Below are 14836 nucleotides of genomic sequence, written 5' to 3' on the forward strand. Positions count from 1 at the left end.
GTGATAAACAGTGTGTATAAAAGTTTCATTTCGTGCCGCGGTTTAATTTTCTAGAACGCTGAATCCGCAGGATGCTGCTCTCGTATCCGAAATCTTCATTTTGCCCAGAGGCGATCCTTTTCACCTCCTCGGCCCGTAATAACGTGGCAAAAGAAGCCTGCGTATTACGTCGTTTGATTAATTAATTTACGCCGATGAAGCGCCGGATTATGAACCCCCGAGGCTGCAACCTTTCCCATTGCCTCGGCTCCCTCGCGAAGAAACGAAGTAAACAAATAATTCTGTCCGCTTTTCCAGCTGCCGTTATACACCTAATGGCATTAACATTAACCGCGACGACGGTTGCGCAGACAAGCAGATAATTGCATCGTGCAAATTTGCTAAACGGCGTTACTGCCGGTTCACGCGGAGATATGTCTTAATTCCCTCGAAATGGGCTTTTCAGTGTTGTTTGAAAATTGTGTTTGTATAACACATTATTCTCCAAATGGTTTTATTTTCTATATTATCAATTATTTGTTGTAATTTTATCTAGCAGTTACACAGCAGAAAAATCTGAATTCCATTTATTTCCATATTAGCGATATAAACAAAGATTTAATATTGATTTTACAAAATCTTGATATATTATAACAATGAATTTAATTTCATATAAAAGATGAAAACAATTTGTAATAAAGGTCTTACCTTGATTTTTCGCATACTTATATTCAGTCGTAGATTTCTATCATCTTATAAATTACTTCATAAATTACTATGGGTTAATCTTTTATTAACAATGATAAAAATGATTTTACAAAATGAAAAAGAGTTCAAGCTGTCGCGATAAGAAAGACAAAGGAATCGTCTCCGTTGTGCCGTTGAACACGATTCTCGAGATAACAATGAATAATTGAGGAGGAAGAGACTCCAAAGGGCAGGAACACGCGAGGAAACGTCTAGCACAGGGAACTACTTTCTATGTTAGAAAGGAAGAAGCAGCATCGTATTCACGAGAGGCACGAAGGTACAAGCATTAGTTTTTGCAAGTGTGAGACTCGAGGGACGAGTTGCATCCACGATGCATCTCGGTGGCTGTGCCGTATTTCACCGCGTGAGGTTTGCAAGTCGACATTACTAGGAGAGGATCTGTTAGTTTCGGTAAGGTAAAGGTTTATAGGGCGGCGAGAAGAGTTTGCGCTACAGAGAGTACCGTTATAAATTGCTGCAACAACTGCAGTTGATACTACAGGTAGAATCACTGATGTTCCCCAGTGCGAAGCGATATATTAAACGGAATAATCATGTACAAGTATCATGAAGCAAAGAGGAAGGAGCAGGTAAAATCGGCATACATTTTGTATTTTTTTTTTCAGTATTAAGTATTTATTACATACAAGCATTTTTTACAATATGAAGTATCCGTTTCTTTAGACATGACTGATGATATTTAGCATTTTTCTTCGTTATCGTATATTTAGAAACATTCTCTCGTACTCTATTTAATTACCATTATTATTAGATATTATAGAATAGTTTTAATAGAATCTCAACCAAATCTAATAAAAATAGTATAAGTGTACACGTGACGCAGGGGTAATATACGGTGTCCAAACGATTAATAAATATTGTCGAAAAAGAAGAACTAATATAAATAAGTTTCATACAACAAGTCGTAACGAATCGGGTCCGTTACAGCGTTGAAATTTTTACAAGGACAAACGCAGAGACAATTTCTCGTGTGAGAACGGGCGATAAAACGTGTCAATAAATCTGTCACTTTGCATGGTTTCGGGCTGTGTATACGCTTTTTCTGCTTATTTTCTTTTTAGTGATCGGACATTTTTAGTTATCGGACGTATGAACAAGTGACTCGCGATGCAACTTTGTATAAACACGCTCGCTCCAACAACTCTCGGTAAAAATATATATTAATCGTTTATAAGAAAATATATTGATTATATATGGACGAGACTTTTTCTCGGCGCCCGAAAAACAAGTTGCAAATGCGAATAAGGAAAAATCTCGAGCTTAAACAGAAAACGATGTTAACGAGAAGATTTCAATTTTATATTATATGCAATTCGATAAATCCTCTACGCCGATTATGATAAAATGCGAATAAAGTAAAGAGCGAGGGGAAAAAGGAGGATAAATTTCGCGCGCAAATGTACGAGAAAAATTCAATAACAAACAATCTGTACACTAATCCTATATCTTTCCTCTAGCGTCGATAATCGTTTTTCTCGATCATGTTTTCCGAATAAAATTAGGATAACAGAAATGTCCGTTTCTCTATCCTCGTTATAAATAATCTGTCGTCGAACTCTACGTGATATCGTGAAATAGGGCGAGCGCAAAATATATAAAGCATGCTACCGATATATTTCACGTCTCATAATATTTTTATGTTGCAAATAATGACAAGTAGAACTCGCATTTTTTGGACATTGCACCAATATTCACTTTTACGTTATGCATTAACGTTGCAGTATCGATCGTATTCACCTTTATCGAATAAAATGCGGTTAAATCCCATCTGTAGTATCTCTCGCGTAACAATTCTTACAATTAACGTTACTAGATCGTCACTCACCGTTAACTTATGCAGCGGCTATCTCACAAAGCAACCAGCGTTATCGTCATCGTCATCATCACAGGCTAGAGAATTTATGCACGATCCGCGAAAAAAAACAAAAAACGTAACGATAGTGAAGTCTAGCGAATACCTAGAGTATATACCAATGTTAAGTAGGCCCTCTAAATGAAATACGATAAAAAGAAGAAAAGAAAAAAAAAACAGTAAGATTGCTTGACTAGTGAGCGCACGCCCCGAAATCTGGTATGGAAGAAAAGTGTTTTCTTTTTCTCTATCCGTGCTACTTTTCCCCATCTCGTATCCGCAAGAATGTCTCTTATGTTGAAACACGATAACGCGCTTAGATCCGCTTGTGAAATTGTTATAAGATAGTACCATGCTACGTTATCTCTTATATGTTAGGGACATTCTCTAATCCGTCGTTTTGGCAGATACGTTCTCAGCGTTTGATCTGACTCCTTTCTATTTTATCTATCTTCTTCTTTCGTTTCTTGTGCTATATTTATTCGTCATTTACTCTCTTCGCGTAATTTTCAATTCTCTCATCTCTATTGATTAACGCCTCAAAAATCTTACTTGTAATCTACACACATATATGTGTGTGGTAAGGGCGAAATCGTGTATATATGTGTGTTCGTGTATATATGTGAGAGAAAATAAATTTCATGTCGATTCGTTATCGTAAAATACGTCCGTGTATGAACATCCGAAAACGATGTGTTACAAACACAGGCCTCAACCCCTTTCCTTAAGAAAGTTATTTTCCTAATAGCGTACTACGACACACAGATTGAGTGTCCACACTTTGCTGTTGCGCAATAATAATTAATTAACATTATATATTATTTTACACTTTTTTCTTCCCGGTGATGACGCTCAGAGCTCGGCATAATTGTGGGGCTTGGGGGATGGTCCTTGCGCCCTCGTTCACCGAGATATCCCCTTTACACATGATACGTCGCGCGACGGCGGTTATTTACATTATCATAAACAACAACGTCTCGTTCCGAATATAGCTATTGCTCGCTATGAGCAATTCGGTTATCAGTTGCCCAACTGCTCTTTCTCTGTTCGTCCGGGAACGTTTAAGAGACACCTTATGATAGTAGATCTGCGGAGAAAAAGAGAGACAGCATTTACACTAGAGTCTGTTATCCGTATCCTGTATTTTCAGTTAAAAAGTGATATATTAGTTCACTTAGTTATAGTATGCAGAGTTTCCAAACATTAAGTCACAATTCTATTTTTCTTCATTAAAGTAATCCGACAATTAAAAACGCTACAATAGAGATCAGGCTTACATACCTGGTACTTGGTTGTTATCCTGTGGCTTGTTGATGAAATTGTCTTGGAACGGATTGACATTGACATTAGCGGCGGCGAACCCCATCGGGGTAAACGGCATTGCCGCTGGATTCAGATTGGAGTTGAGGGTATCCTCGTTCGCCAGATTGGGCGTCAGTTCGAGTATCGGCCCGGTATCGTAGCCGCTACTGTTATTACTCAGAGTATCGAAGTCCGACAGGTCTAACAGGTTGTTGGTCACGTTGTTTTGCTTGCTACAAAACAAGCCAAATGAAAAACATACAAAGACTAAATTAACAGCCAGACATATGGATTAGGGACTACGACTTAAGCGACTATTCATGATCACTAATACAGAATCGCCGCCGCTAAATTAGCTAAGCCGATTGCGAGCGATTCGTTAACACCTCCAGACAGTTGAATCACTAAAACGAAATGAAACGGATTCGGACTTTGTCGAACAGGAACAAAGTTCGCGGTTCTATATACATCTAAAAAACGTTGTCAACTGAACGATATGAAGCTAGATAAAGATAACTAAATAACGTATCGGGAAAATATAAAGTGCTTATGCGTCAGTTTTGATGTTCTTTTGCATCATCGATCATACGACTGCTCCTCAAATTGCAGACTTTGAATGCCTCGAGAGGCAACTATTTTGATGTAACTATATAAACAACTATTATAAGCGATTAAATCGGATAGAAATTGCTTTTATGCGTAGCAGTACTAACCGAGATAGTCCACAACTAGATAGTTTTGCGGTCCTTTGTGGTATCCAATATAAATCTTTCGCCTGCGTTTGGCCGAATAAAAAATTGGAATACATCTAATATATTACATATATTATTCTGTCGATGGATCGTAACAGGTTTCTGTTTAAACAACTACGGGAACCAGTTGATTAAATCGACACGTCAACCGTATAACTATAATAACCATAGCTTGCTAGAACATATTACAGCAAAACAGCAAATACAGATCTAATTACATAAAAAATTGTATCACATTCGATCGAATCGTCGGATTAAGATATATATTAGAGAAGAAAATTCATGCCGCGTTTGGTCTTCTTCTTTCCTTTATCTTTCCTATACCTTTGTGTAGGATTCGTGGATGTGGTGTGCACATGAAGAGACGTTTTCTCACGAAAAAATACTATATCGGAAAATATGTGGAATAGTACATAGCAAAAGTAGGCAGTAAGTTGACATATACCGCGCTTGATGATGTACAATACACAAGCATGAGGAACGCAGACAATCATTGTGCAAGGAAAAGAACAAGCCACACCATATCAACGTTAGTTAACATGCATTGGTGATTTGTTACGAAGAGATTGTTACGAAAATCAATCGCACTTACGGTATATACGCACAACGGGTCAATAAATGGAAGAACACTTTTTAGTACCTAATTGGAGGAAAGATCAAAGAGAGATACTCAGCAAAGATGATATTTAAAAGTTATTACGCTATGTACTTATTGTACTACGAAAATATTAGTTGCGTTTTCCGTAAAGTAACTGCGATGCGTCATTGTCGCCACTTTGTGAAAGTCACGTTAACATTATATTCATCCTTGCTGAGTTGGTATGTTGTGAAATCACAAAACGAAACGTTTCGATGACTCATTAGATTTATGCCGCTCTTGTCTCTCTTTACATTATATACACTGAGATTTATCTGTACGATTTAACACTAAGTATATTCTGCAGTTCTGTTAATATTTCTCTTAACGATTTCATGCTTTATATACGATATTACATGACGTTCTTCCAACTCATTCATATAATACTTAATGACAATCGGAGTACGTACGCGATTCCCGTTATATTTGATAATCCTAGCTAAAAATAGTATGTAAATTTGCCGTTAGTACATAGCTAAATATCAATTATAAAATATATGTAACTATTACAATAGGTGATACAATATACACTCTCGTACTTGCAATCTCATTATCATCGCGATAGTAGTGTTAGTCTCATATAATTTGTTATTGATTAATATGTTGCTAATTGTGCAACTAATCATATCGTAAACGGCGAGTCACAATGGCGTGCTTATTATGTCCGTCAACCGTTGTTCTGGCTACTTTTGCAATGTACATACGCGTGGGTCACTCAGAATATTTGCATGAAGCGATAAATGTCGGTGAAATTAATGTTAATAGGCAGTTCCTTCCTATCTCAGGAAAGCGCAATATATATAAACTTTTTTACTAAATAACTGTTTAATAATGTGTACATATATATATGTATATAACTTTGAAACTTAATTAATTCATTTTAATAGTTAACCGCCATTACAAGTCATATTGTAAATAACGTAATTCATTATATACAAAGCCTTTGATAATAAAGTTTTTACGAATACATCTAACAATTTCACATTCAACCACAAATGAAGGTTCAAATAATTGCCCTTTCGGAATTTGATAGAATCCCTCTTACGTACGTATACAAATCTAAAACTCGAAATAATCGATCTGTTTGCGGTGCGATAATGATTCATTGCGATTTAGAATTTTTATCACCTATTTACAAATAAAATTGTATAATATGTTTAATTTAATACATTCAGCGTAGCACGTATTCTCTGTGGACTAAATTATACAGGGCACCCAAGAAATCTTTATACAGAAATTTATATTTTTAATAGATGCCATAGTAATATTTGATTTCTTGATTTTCTGTAACGCGTAGATCTTTTTAAATGTTATGTAAATAAGAATTTTATATATTTAAAGATTTTACATGCAATATTTAAAAGTTGATCCTCTTATTTCGGGTTAGTCAGCTATCTTAGGTGTATGATATTTATACGCTTTAGCTATTTTCTTTTTCCGATCGAGTAGCTATACGGCCAACCTTTTGATTAGATCAATAATCAGTTCAGTTTAATTAAATAGTATATTGGCTAGTATTGCGCAATTACTTATGCTCTGTAAAAATGTAAGTGATCGACATGTTGCACTTCACCTATCTGTCAATAATTACTTCTTAATTAATTATTTAATTAATTCCTGATTAATTAAATATAATAGAAGATTGCTTGAGTTAATTTTTGTATTATGCTTATAAGATATTTTCGCAATTACGCAAAAAACCTTCTTGATATTACATTCTTCAATATATTTTATAATTTTTTGATCGTATAGTAATCGGATTCCAATAGCATACATATGTCACATCTAAAATTGATCTTGGACGCTTTTGAGAATCGCGTCGGAAATTACATGTCTCAATCACCAATTAAATACGCGTTACCGAAACAAGCTATTACTATGGTATTATTGTCCATCGATCTAACGAGAAGAGACGTAAGATTTTTTTTGACTCTCGGTCGACGACGGTATAACACGTTTACGATTCCGCGGTTTAGAATTGGTATACTTACACAGTGGCATTGTCCAGCGTAATCGATTGACTGTTGATACCGTTCCCGTGATTCGTATGATGACCGTTCAACTCTCCTTCAACGTTACCCTGATTATTATCCAATACAATTTTACTTTCGTTAATGCCGTTGCTATGTGTCGTGCCGTTGTGCACTATGTCCGGTGCAGGTACGCTATTTTCCGTGTGATGCGCCCGCTGCTCGCCGCTGATAAATTGCTGAGTCGCCTCGGAAATTAAACTGGCTGTCATGACGTCGTCACCTTTACCGTCCGGTACCGGTTTGTTCTCGTCAGTAGGGCTATCTTCTTTTAGCTTGTCGCCATCACCGCCCTCTCCCTGTACATATACAACATAAAATTATCTTTTAATTTTGCGTTTATTTATGTAAAATTCAATCTGGACAAATTGCTCCAATATGATTAATTAAAATAATTTTTTAATTTAATTGAAAGATTAATATATTTGATGTCTCTAATGCAGACGTACCTTGGCAGACGTATTGCTTTGATTTCTGCCTCTAGTCCTAAGCATAATCGCCTCGACTCGTTTGCGTCTGGCGTTGCGCTCCTCTTCTTCCTTCTTAAGCCTTTCAGCCATTTCGATTCGTTGTCTGTAATTTAAATGTATGGATATTATTAATCTATCATGAGTTGTTCAAAACAGAAAAAGAGAATATTCTTTAGACCAACCTTTCTGCTTCTTCTCTCGCTTTGCGTTCTGCTTCTTCTTTCTCTTGTTTCTGACGAGCTTCTTCTTCTCTTTTTCTTCTATCCTCTTCCTCGCGACGTTTAGCTTCCTCGATTGCCAATTGCAATCGCTGTTCCTCTGCCTCTCGAGCTTCATTAGCTAAGCGTATAGTTTCTTCCTCCAGACGACGTTGCTCTTCTTCCTCCGCGCGCAATCTCTCAGCTTCTAGACGCGCTTCTTCTTCCTGCGGAAATTGTCACCCGTAAGATAACAGATGTAAAGACCAAGTCGGTCTAATATTAAATTGATTTATAGATGGTACCTGTCGCTGACGCTCCAATTCCGCTTCTCGTTCCGCTTGTTCGCGAGCTAATCTCCTACGCTCAGCCAAAGCGGCTTTTGCTTCCTCTTCAGTGGTGATTCTGATTTTCGCGATCATCGAAGCTGTAAAGCGAATCATTAATAAAAATAGACATCCGCCATTAACAGTCAAGAGCTTGTAACAAACGATCGTTCAATCTCGATAAAATTTCGATTAATCATACCTGACATGTCGACCTGCTCATCCACTTCACCTTCAAGCTTAGTTTCAGTCATCTCTGGCGATTTCTTCTCCTGCTTGTTCTCTTCCTTTTTAACAACTTTCGACGGTTCTTCCGCAATAGCACCCGATAGATTCTCTTGCATTAAATTAGTTTCGTCTTTGACTTGTTTGCTTGCCGACACAGGTTCCATCGCTACCTTTATATCGTTAGTTATAGATTCGACAACATTCGCTTCCTGTTGTTAAAATAAAAATTAGAAATTAAATATACGTTTTTTACTGTGTAAGAAAAAGTATATATTGAAATGTTGAAACAAAGAAATATTCAATTTACTTTAAATATTTAAGATATACGTAGAATAAAATTATGTTCCAACGTATCGACATAGAGTAAAATTTACCTGCGTCTTTTCGCTACCCTGATCCTTCTTTTCCTCGTTTTTGTCTTCCGATTTCACATCTTGCGTCTCTTTACCCTCATCCTGCTTTATGATTTCCGCGTTAGTTTCGCGGATAAGCGGTACGTGCTCAACTCCAGGACTTTGCAGAGGTGTCGCTTTCGGAGTTATTCGCGGTGATGACTTGGCATTCTTTATTAATTTCTCCGTCGGCTTCCTCACTTCCGCGGCTTTGGGTGTAGAAGGTTTCTTTGGAGTGCTATGGACCTTTGGCAGTGGTGGCTTTGAATCCTTCGTTAATTTCATGTCACCCACCAGATCTGCGATAACGAGAACGATCGGGGTATTTTCTTTTCTACACGCGCCAAGTCTTCTTGAGTATATACAGTATTTACATGTGCAATACTAGCAATCTAATGATTAAAAATAATATATACAAATACAAAAGGTTGAGAATAGAAATTTGAAAGAGAGAAATCTCGTAAAAAAATAATAAAAATATAAATTAGTAAAAAAAAAGAGAAAATATGGAAAAAAAATTTCGGATAAAGTCGAAATGTCTTTAAAGTTCTTGTCATATTTTTTCAGGCGTGCATATGTACATGTTTGAATCCTTTCAAGATATTTCTCTCTAAATCTGAATCAGTGAATAGTCACTGATATCAGTGTAAAGTATACCACTTTTCATGAATCAGTGGCATACTTTACACTGATATCAGTGACTATTCACTGATTCACAGTACTATTCACTGATTCAGATTTAGAGAGTTGGATTACAGATTAGAAAAATAATTTACATCGATTATATTTATCTCCTTTTCGACCTAATTACTCCAACTTTCTTTTCTTTTTTTTTTCCTGGTCCTCTCGCTGATCTTCGGCGATCTGAAAGGGTCGGTAGGAGGAGAAGTAAAATAAGCATGCTCACTGTGTTTCTCTGTGACCGAGACACCGGTACCGGCAATAGAAGCAGGCCGCGGTCGGCGCGACGCGGCCGTGCGGGTACGCAGATTGACGTTACTGCTGCCCACGCTGCTGGCACTCTGCTGGCTCATGGAGCTGTGCGGTCGGGACGGGCTGTTGGGTGTCACTTCGCCGCTGCGGATACCTACGCGCACCCACCCAAGATAAGTAATCTATTGATCTTTTCGCTGGAGACTGATTGAACGCGATCGCGCGGATCTCTCGGTAGAGAAGCACGGCGCGGCGGTGCGAATAATAAATTTCCTGCTCGTACTTTTCACATATCGAGATCGTGTCGCGCTTGTAACGTTGTTGTGACGAACGCAACGTGTAGCAAAGCGAACAGTAAGAAAACCGAAACGCAAGCACCGCCACCGAGTGCAGTCCGTGAGTATAAAAAAAATAAAGCTGGAAAAATTGAAACAAAAAAGTAAGCCAATATAAATAAGAAAAATTAAGCCAACAGAATAAGAAAAATTAAATTATAATCGCGCAAAATAAAAAGGGATTGTAATGAATGTAGTGAATTAACTAGGAATAAATTGCACACTAAATACAAATATATATATATATACTAAGTGAATTGCGAGATAGGTTACGTAGTAATATAATAAGATATAAGAAAAACGTGCAGCTTACCGAGATATTAGCTCATACCTTCACCCGTTGTACCGAAAAGCCGTTGAGAGATCTTCCTTAGTAAGGAGCGTTGTTAATCAATTCGGAAGTTAAAGAGCCGGCTGCATCAAAATCGGCAACGCGCTGAGAATGCTTAATTAAATTCTCTTCATCTGCATTATTAATTTAGCCTTTCTTTAATTAATGCAGATCGTTGATGCAACCTGCTCTTGACGTTAAAAGAGTCTGCCATCAGAACATGATATTAAAAAGTATATAAAAACTTTTGAAAATGGGTTAGTCACCGATGAGAAAGTATAATAGATATAGAAAAGTGTATCAAAACGATGAACTAGAATAATTAATGTTTTGCGGCTTGAAATTAGAAGGAAAACATTTTTCCTTTTATCTTCACGCCGCGAGATGAAGTTGGTCGTCCCGATTGACTTACAAAGACTCCTTTTCACACTTATTCATACATGTGTGCACCCAACTCTGATTTGAAGTTAGACAGTGAGTGCATTCATGTGTTGTTTTTTTCTTTAACTTTGATTCATGAAATCATTCCTTATTCTGTCGAAGACCATGTGTCGATCTAGCTTACGAAGCTTGTCACTAAGCGATGATTAGTCCGACTGTATACAGTGACAAAAGTCAACTAGTAAATTAGTACAAAGCGAAACGGGTGATTAATTATCCGAGGAAAAGCTGATCGGAGAAAATCGACATTATATCGCACAAAGAGAATATTAAGTATTTTTTAACGAGATAAATTTACAAAACTATGATTTACGTGTAGAAACAATGTGATCTATTATTGAGCTATCGCTTAACTACTTCATCTATAATAATTATAAACGATTAAGGATAAGATCTACGCTCTCTTAGTGCAAACAATGGAAGAATTGCCGGTTTATTTCGTGGGAAATCGCGCGAGAGATACTTTTGCTATGTACAGAAGCTTGATTCAGTGGAGGATTCGAAGGTGGTCGAGTTGAGTGCACGGTCACACACACTTACCTTGCTGCTGCTGGGCCTGCTGGTGCTCGCGGGCCTTACGGCGCAGTCTTTCGGCGCGGGTGGGTCTGGGCATAGGCGCCGCGCCCGGTAGCGTGCCCATGCTGCGCGAGTTATCGGAGCGTTTTAGGCTCTTGGCTCCGCCGGGCGCGGCCAAGTGCGACATGCTGCGACTCATGCTAGAAGCGCTCTGCAGAGGCTGGCTTTGCTGTTGCTCCGTCAACGTGCCGAGTTGCTGCTCGGCCGTGCGTTTCCTAGGCTGCGCCAGCTGGTCCAGCCTCGACATGGAGTAAGTCCTACCTGGCGAGCGTGTGAAGGCCTTGGCGCTGGAACTGCGTGCCGTCGACGGCGGGCCGTCGCGCGGGGATGGTATCGTCGGCATGAGGTCGGTGCGTCTTCTGTTGACACGTAGATAAACCGAGGTCGGAGTGCTGGGCGTGCCACCACCGTCGCTATCGTCACCTGCAAAGAGTCTCGCTTAGGGTTTGCCGCCCGTACTGCGAAACGAGCAACGTCCGTCGATTCGTGCGGATACGCGGCGCGGCTCGTTCAATGGAGATACGCACACTCGAATAAAGAGTTTCTCTGACGCGCCAACTCGGTCGCATCCAGATTTTTATTTCTCCCTTTTTTCGCCACTTGCGGCTGTGTTGCTTTGCTTTTCATGCTGTGTGGCACGTGAGGATGACGCGGAGAAGTACACCGAGAGAGATTTTATTCGGAATTACATGGGTGTAAAATATATTTGTGTTTTGCTCGAAATTCTAATGTATTAAAGAGTTAGTGCATTTTTTGATAAATAATTGAAGGAAGAAGAGATTACAGCAAAAGAGAAGAATATATATTTTTTAAATTTTTATGAAAAATATTCTCTCAATGTACGTAAATCGCTATGTATTAAAGCGCATGTAACTATTTCAGTTTCAAATTAGTGTACATGCTGCATAAATTTTATGTGTAAAGGAAAATATACTACGATATCCTCTATATAAGCGACACATTAGGAACATTTAATAAAGATAACATTCAATTGAACAACTTCTAAAAATACAGCCAGAAGTCCATCTATGCAAGCATTAAACTTTATACTACTGACGATTATAAGTCTGCATGAAATTAACGACATCATTAACTACCGGTTAATTCAAAGTACGGTTTAGATTCTTAGCCTAGTCTGCTACAGCGTGAAATTATATTACTCTTTTATTGCTAAACTACAGTTTAAATTCTATCATGTAGTAAATTATCGTATAATTTTAAGTTATGTAATTACTAGTAAACTGATAGTCTAATGTTGAACTGATACACATATAGAATAGGTACATACTTTAATGAAATGAATGAAAGATCGGTCGTGACTGATAATCGTCCTATTATTCGCGACGAATTCATTAACAAATAACACTGAGCTGCGTATTACTGACTGGCAAAGATACGGTTTGCAAAATGCAACTAAATATTAATAGTGTCTAGTGATTAGTTTGTGTTAGTAACGAGATTAAGGAATTGCATACGGATAGACAAACTATACGACACACTGTTGCGTGATATTGGTTGCCACGTGGTTTCGCTCACAAGTGGCTACAGTAAATCGTAAAATCCACCTGATACCAATACCATACAATTGGGAAGGGAACTACGGAATGAAAGAAAAGTGCGCGCGGGATATGCTTTCATGATATTAAATGAACGTGACATGCGTCGATAGAGTGTGTGGTGAAGTAAATGAAAAAACGCAATGAGACGTAGAACACAAGAGAGAAAGGGAGAGAGTCCGACGAGAGCGAGTGCTAGAAACAAAAACGAGAGGTAAAGGATCGACAATATTCATTCTTGAGACGAACAGAAACGGATCTCTCCCGGTTTTCTTGCAGGCTTCTGAGACATCAGGACTCACCACTGGCAACCCGCTGAATCATGGGACGCCTAGTGTCGCTATCGGACTTATCATCGACGGCAAAGATGTCGGTTGTGGGGGGCAGAGAGAGGCTGGCTCTCTTATGCTTGGCAGGAGTTAAGGGGGGATCGGGGCTAGAATTCCAATTGAACACCTCGTACATGGACGAGGACATTCTCATATCTGCGAACAAACCATTCAACGCAACGCAAATATTAGGTTTTCCGCGAAAAAAATCTTTTAAATGAGGGGGGGGGGCAGGAATGAGAAAAATAGGACGGGAAAGCATAAGTATCAGCGTGAGTTAGATACAGTGCCGATCGCACGCGTGTTATCTCTCATTATTTTTTTTCCGTACACCTCGCTATGCACAACCACCACCGATAAGTAGGTACAGATCATAACCAAGGGGAGAAGTACAGAGAGAAAACGTAGAAAAATTATTTCTTGGTTCCTTAAATAAAGAAAAAAATTCTAATTTTCGTTTCCTTTCAGTGGTTTCCAAAATGATATTTCTTTAAAGAAAGAAAAAAAAAGAGAGAATATATGCTCGGATAGGAGAGAATGTGGATGAAGATGCGGCGTTTACAGAGTGAATGCCAACCGAGCAATCTGTGTGCAGTGTAAAAGTAAAAACAAATGATGTCGCGTAAAAAGCAAAACTTGCGACTCATATCGCGCTCAAGACGTTCTCAACACTCGCCGTGTAACCAATCTCAAGCTGAAAATACGTGAATTCGGCGGTCATTTAAAGGGATATGCCACAAGAGTGTACACAGAGTAGGCTATAGAAAGTGTAAACCTGAAAGTAAAGAACCAAAAATAAAATTTACGCTATGGGCAAGATCGCGTTACAGAGTCTAAGAAGTGCTGGAACAATCGTTCTTTCATGCTTCGCGGTGTCGTCCTCGCCGTGAGCAATTGTGAGCGAAAGTGCTTCGTGTGGCGGCGATTCTATACGATTTATAACGCAATTTCTTTTGATTTAATCGGCTATTTAAGAACTGAAACACGCAATTTAATTATTCGACATTTAATTTTACAGCGAGGTAATTTAATCATTTCATCTATTCATTAATTTCTTTAATCATAATAATTCATATATTTTATCACGATTATCTGAATTACTTTTTGCATTTCACATCATGATAACAATACAACGAATATGTGAGCAACGAAACGCAGATTGAATTCTACAGCAAGTGCACCGTAAAATTTTGTTTATCACATCTCGTACGATGGAGTTTCTTCCTACCTCGTAAATGGCAGTATCGATTGCCACTAAGAAAAATATATCGCTATCAAAGGTATCGGAAGCAATCGTGCGTAAAGTATAGGCTGTACGAAGACGCGAGTCTCGTTCATCCGGCTAGCTCTGAAAACCGACGTGACATAGAAATATTCTCGTAGCGACGACGCGATTAAA

At 38.3% G+C, this 14836-nt stretch overlaps 1 protein-coding gene across 45 annotated transcripts in view; it reads right to left on the minus strand.

Annotated features, from left to right (window-relative positions):
- Positions 1 to 1335: 1335 nt before the first annotated feature.
- Positions 1336 to 14836, minus strand: part of LOC139771988 (uncharacterized) — a 151527-nt gene continuing 138026 nt past the window's right edge. For 38 of the 45 annotated variants that reach the window (XM_071705582.1, XM_071705546.1, XM_071705458.1 and 35 more), the window contains 11 exons: positions 13411 to 13593; positions 11517 to 11975; positions 9844 to 10023; positions 8919 to 9235; positions 8519 to 8753; positions 8296 to 8417; positions 7976 to 8217; positions 7773 to 7896; positions 7285 to 7622; positions 3884 to 4137; positions 1336 to 3689 (listed from right to left, as the gene is read on the minus strand). In XM_071705582.1, coding sequence (XP_071561683.1) covers positions 3676 to 3689; positions 3884 to 4137; positions 7285 to 7622; positions 7773 to 7896; positions 7976 to 8217; positions 8296 to 8417; positions 8519 to 8753; positions 8919 to 9235; positions 9844 to 10023; positions 11517 to 11975; positions 13411 to 13593 — 2468 coding nt within the window. In that variant the 3' untranslated portion in view covers positions 1336 to 3675. The remainder of the gene's footprint in view (positions 3690 to 3883; positions 4138 to 7284; positions 7623 to 7772; positions 7897 to 7975; positions 8218 to 8295; positions 8418 to 8518; positions 8754 to 8918; positions 9236 to 9843; positions 10024 to 11516; positions 11976 to 13410; positions 13594 to 14836) is intronic. The other 7 variants (XM_071705600.1, XM_071705319.1, XM_071705346.1 and 4 more) reach the window with 6 other exon arrangements.

Source organism: Temnothorax nylanderi, unplaced genomic scaffold (genome assembly GCF_030848795.1).
Source record: "Temnothorax nylanderi isolate EJ_2023f unplaced genomic scaffold, tnyl_v1.0 TNYL_tig0003_pilon, whole genome shotgun sequence".
Lineage (NCBI taxonomy): Eukaryota > Metazoa > Arthropoda > Insecta > Hymenoptera > Formicidae > Temnothorax > Temnothorax nylanderi.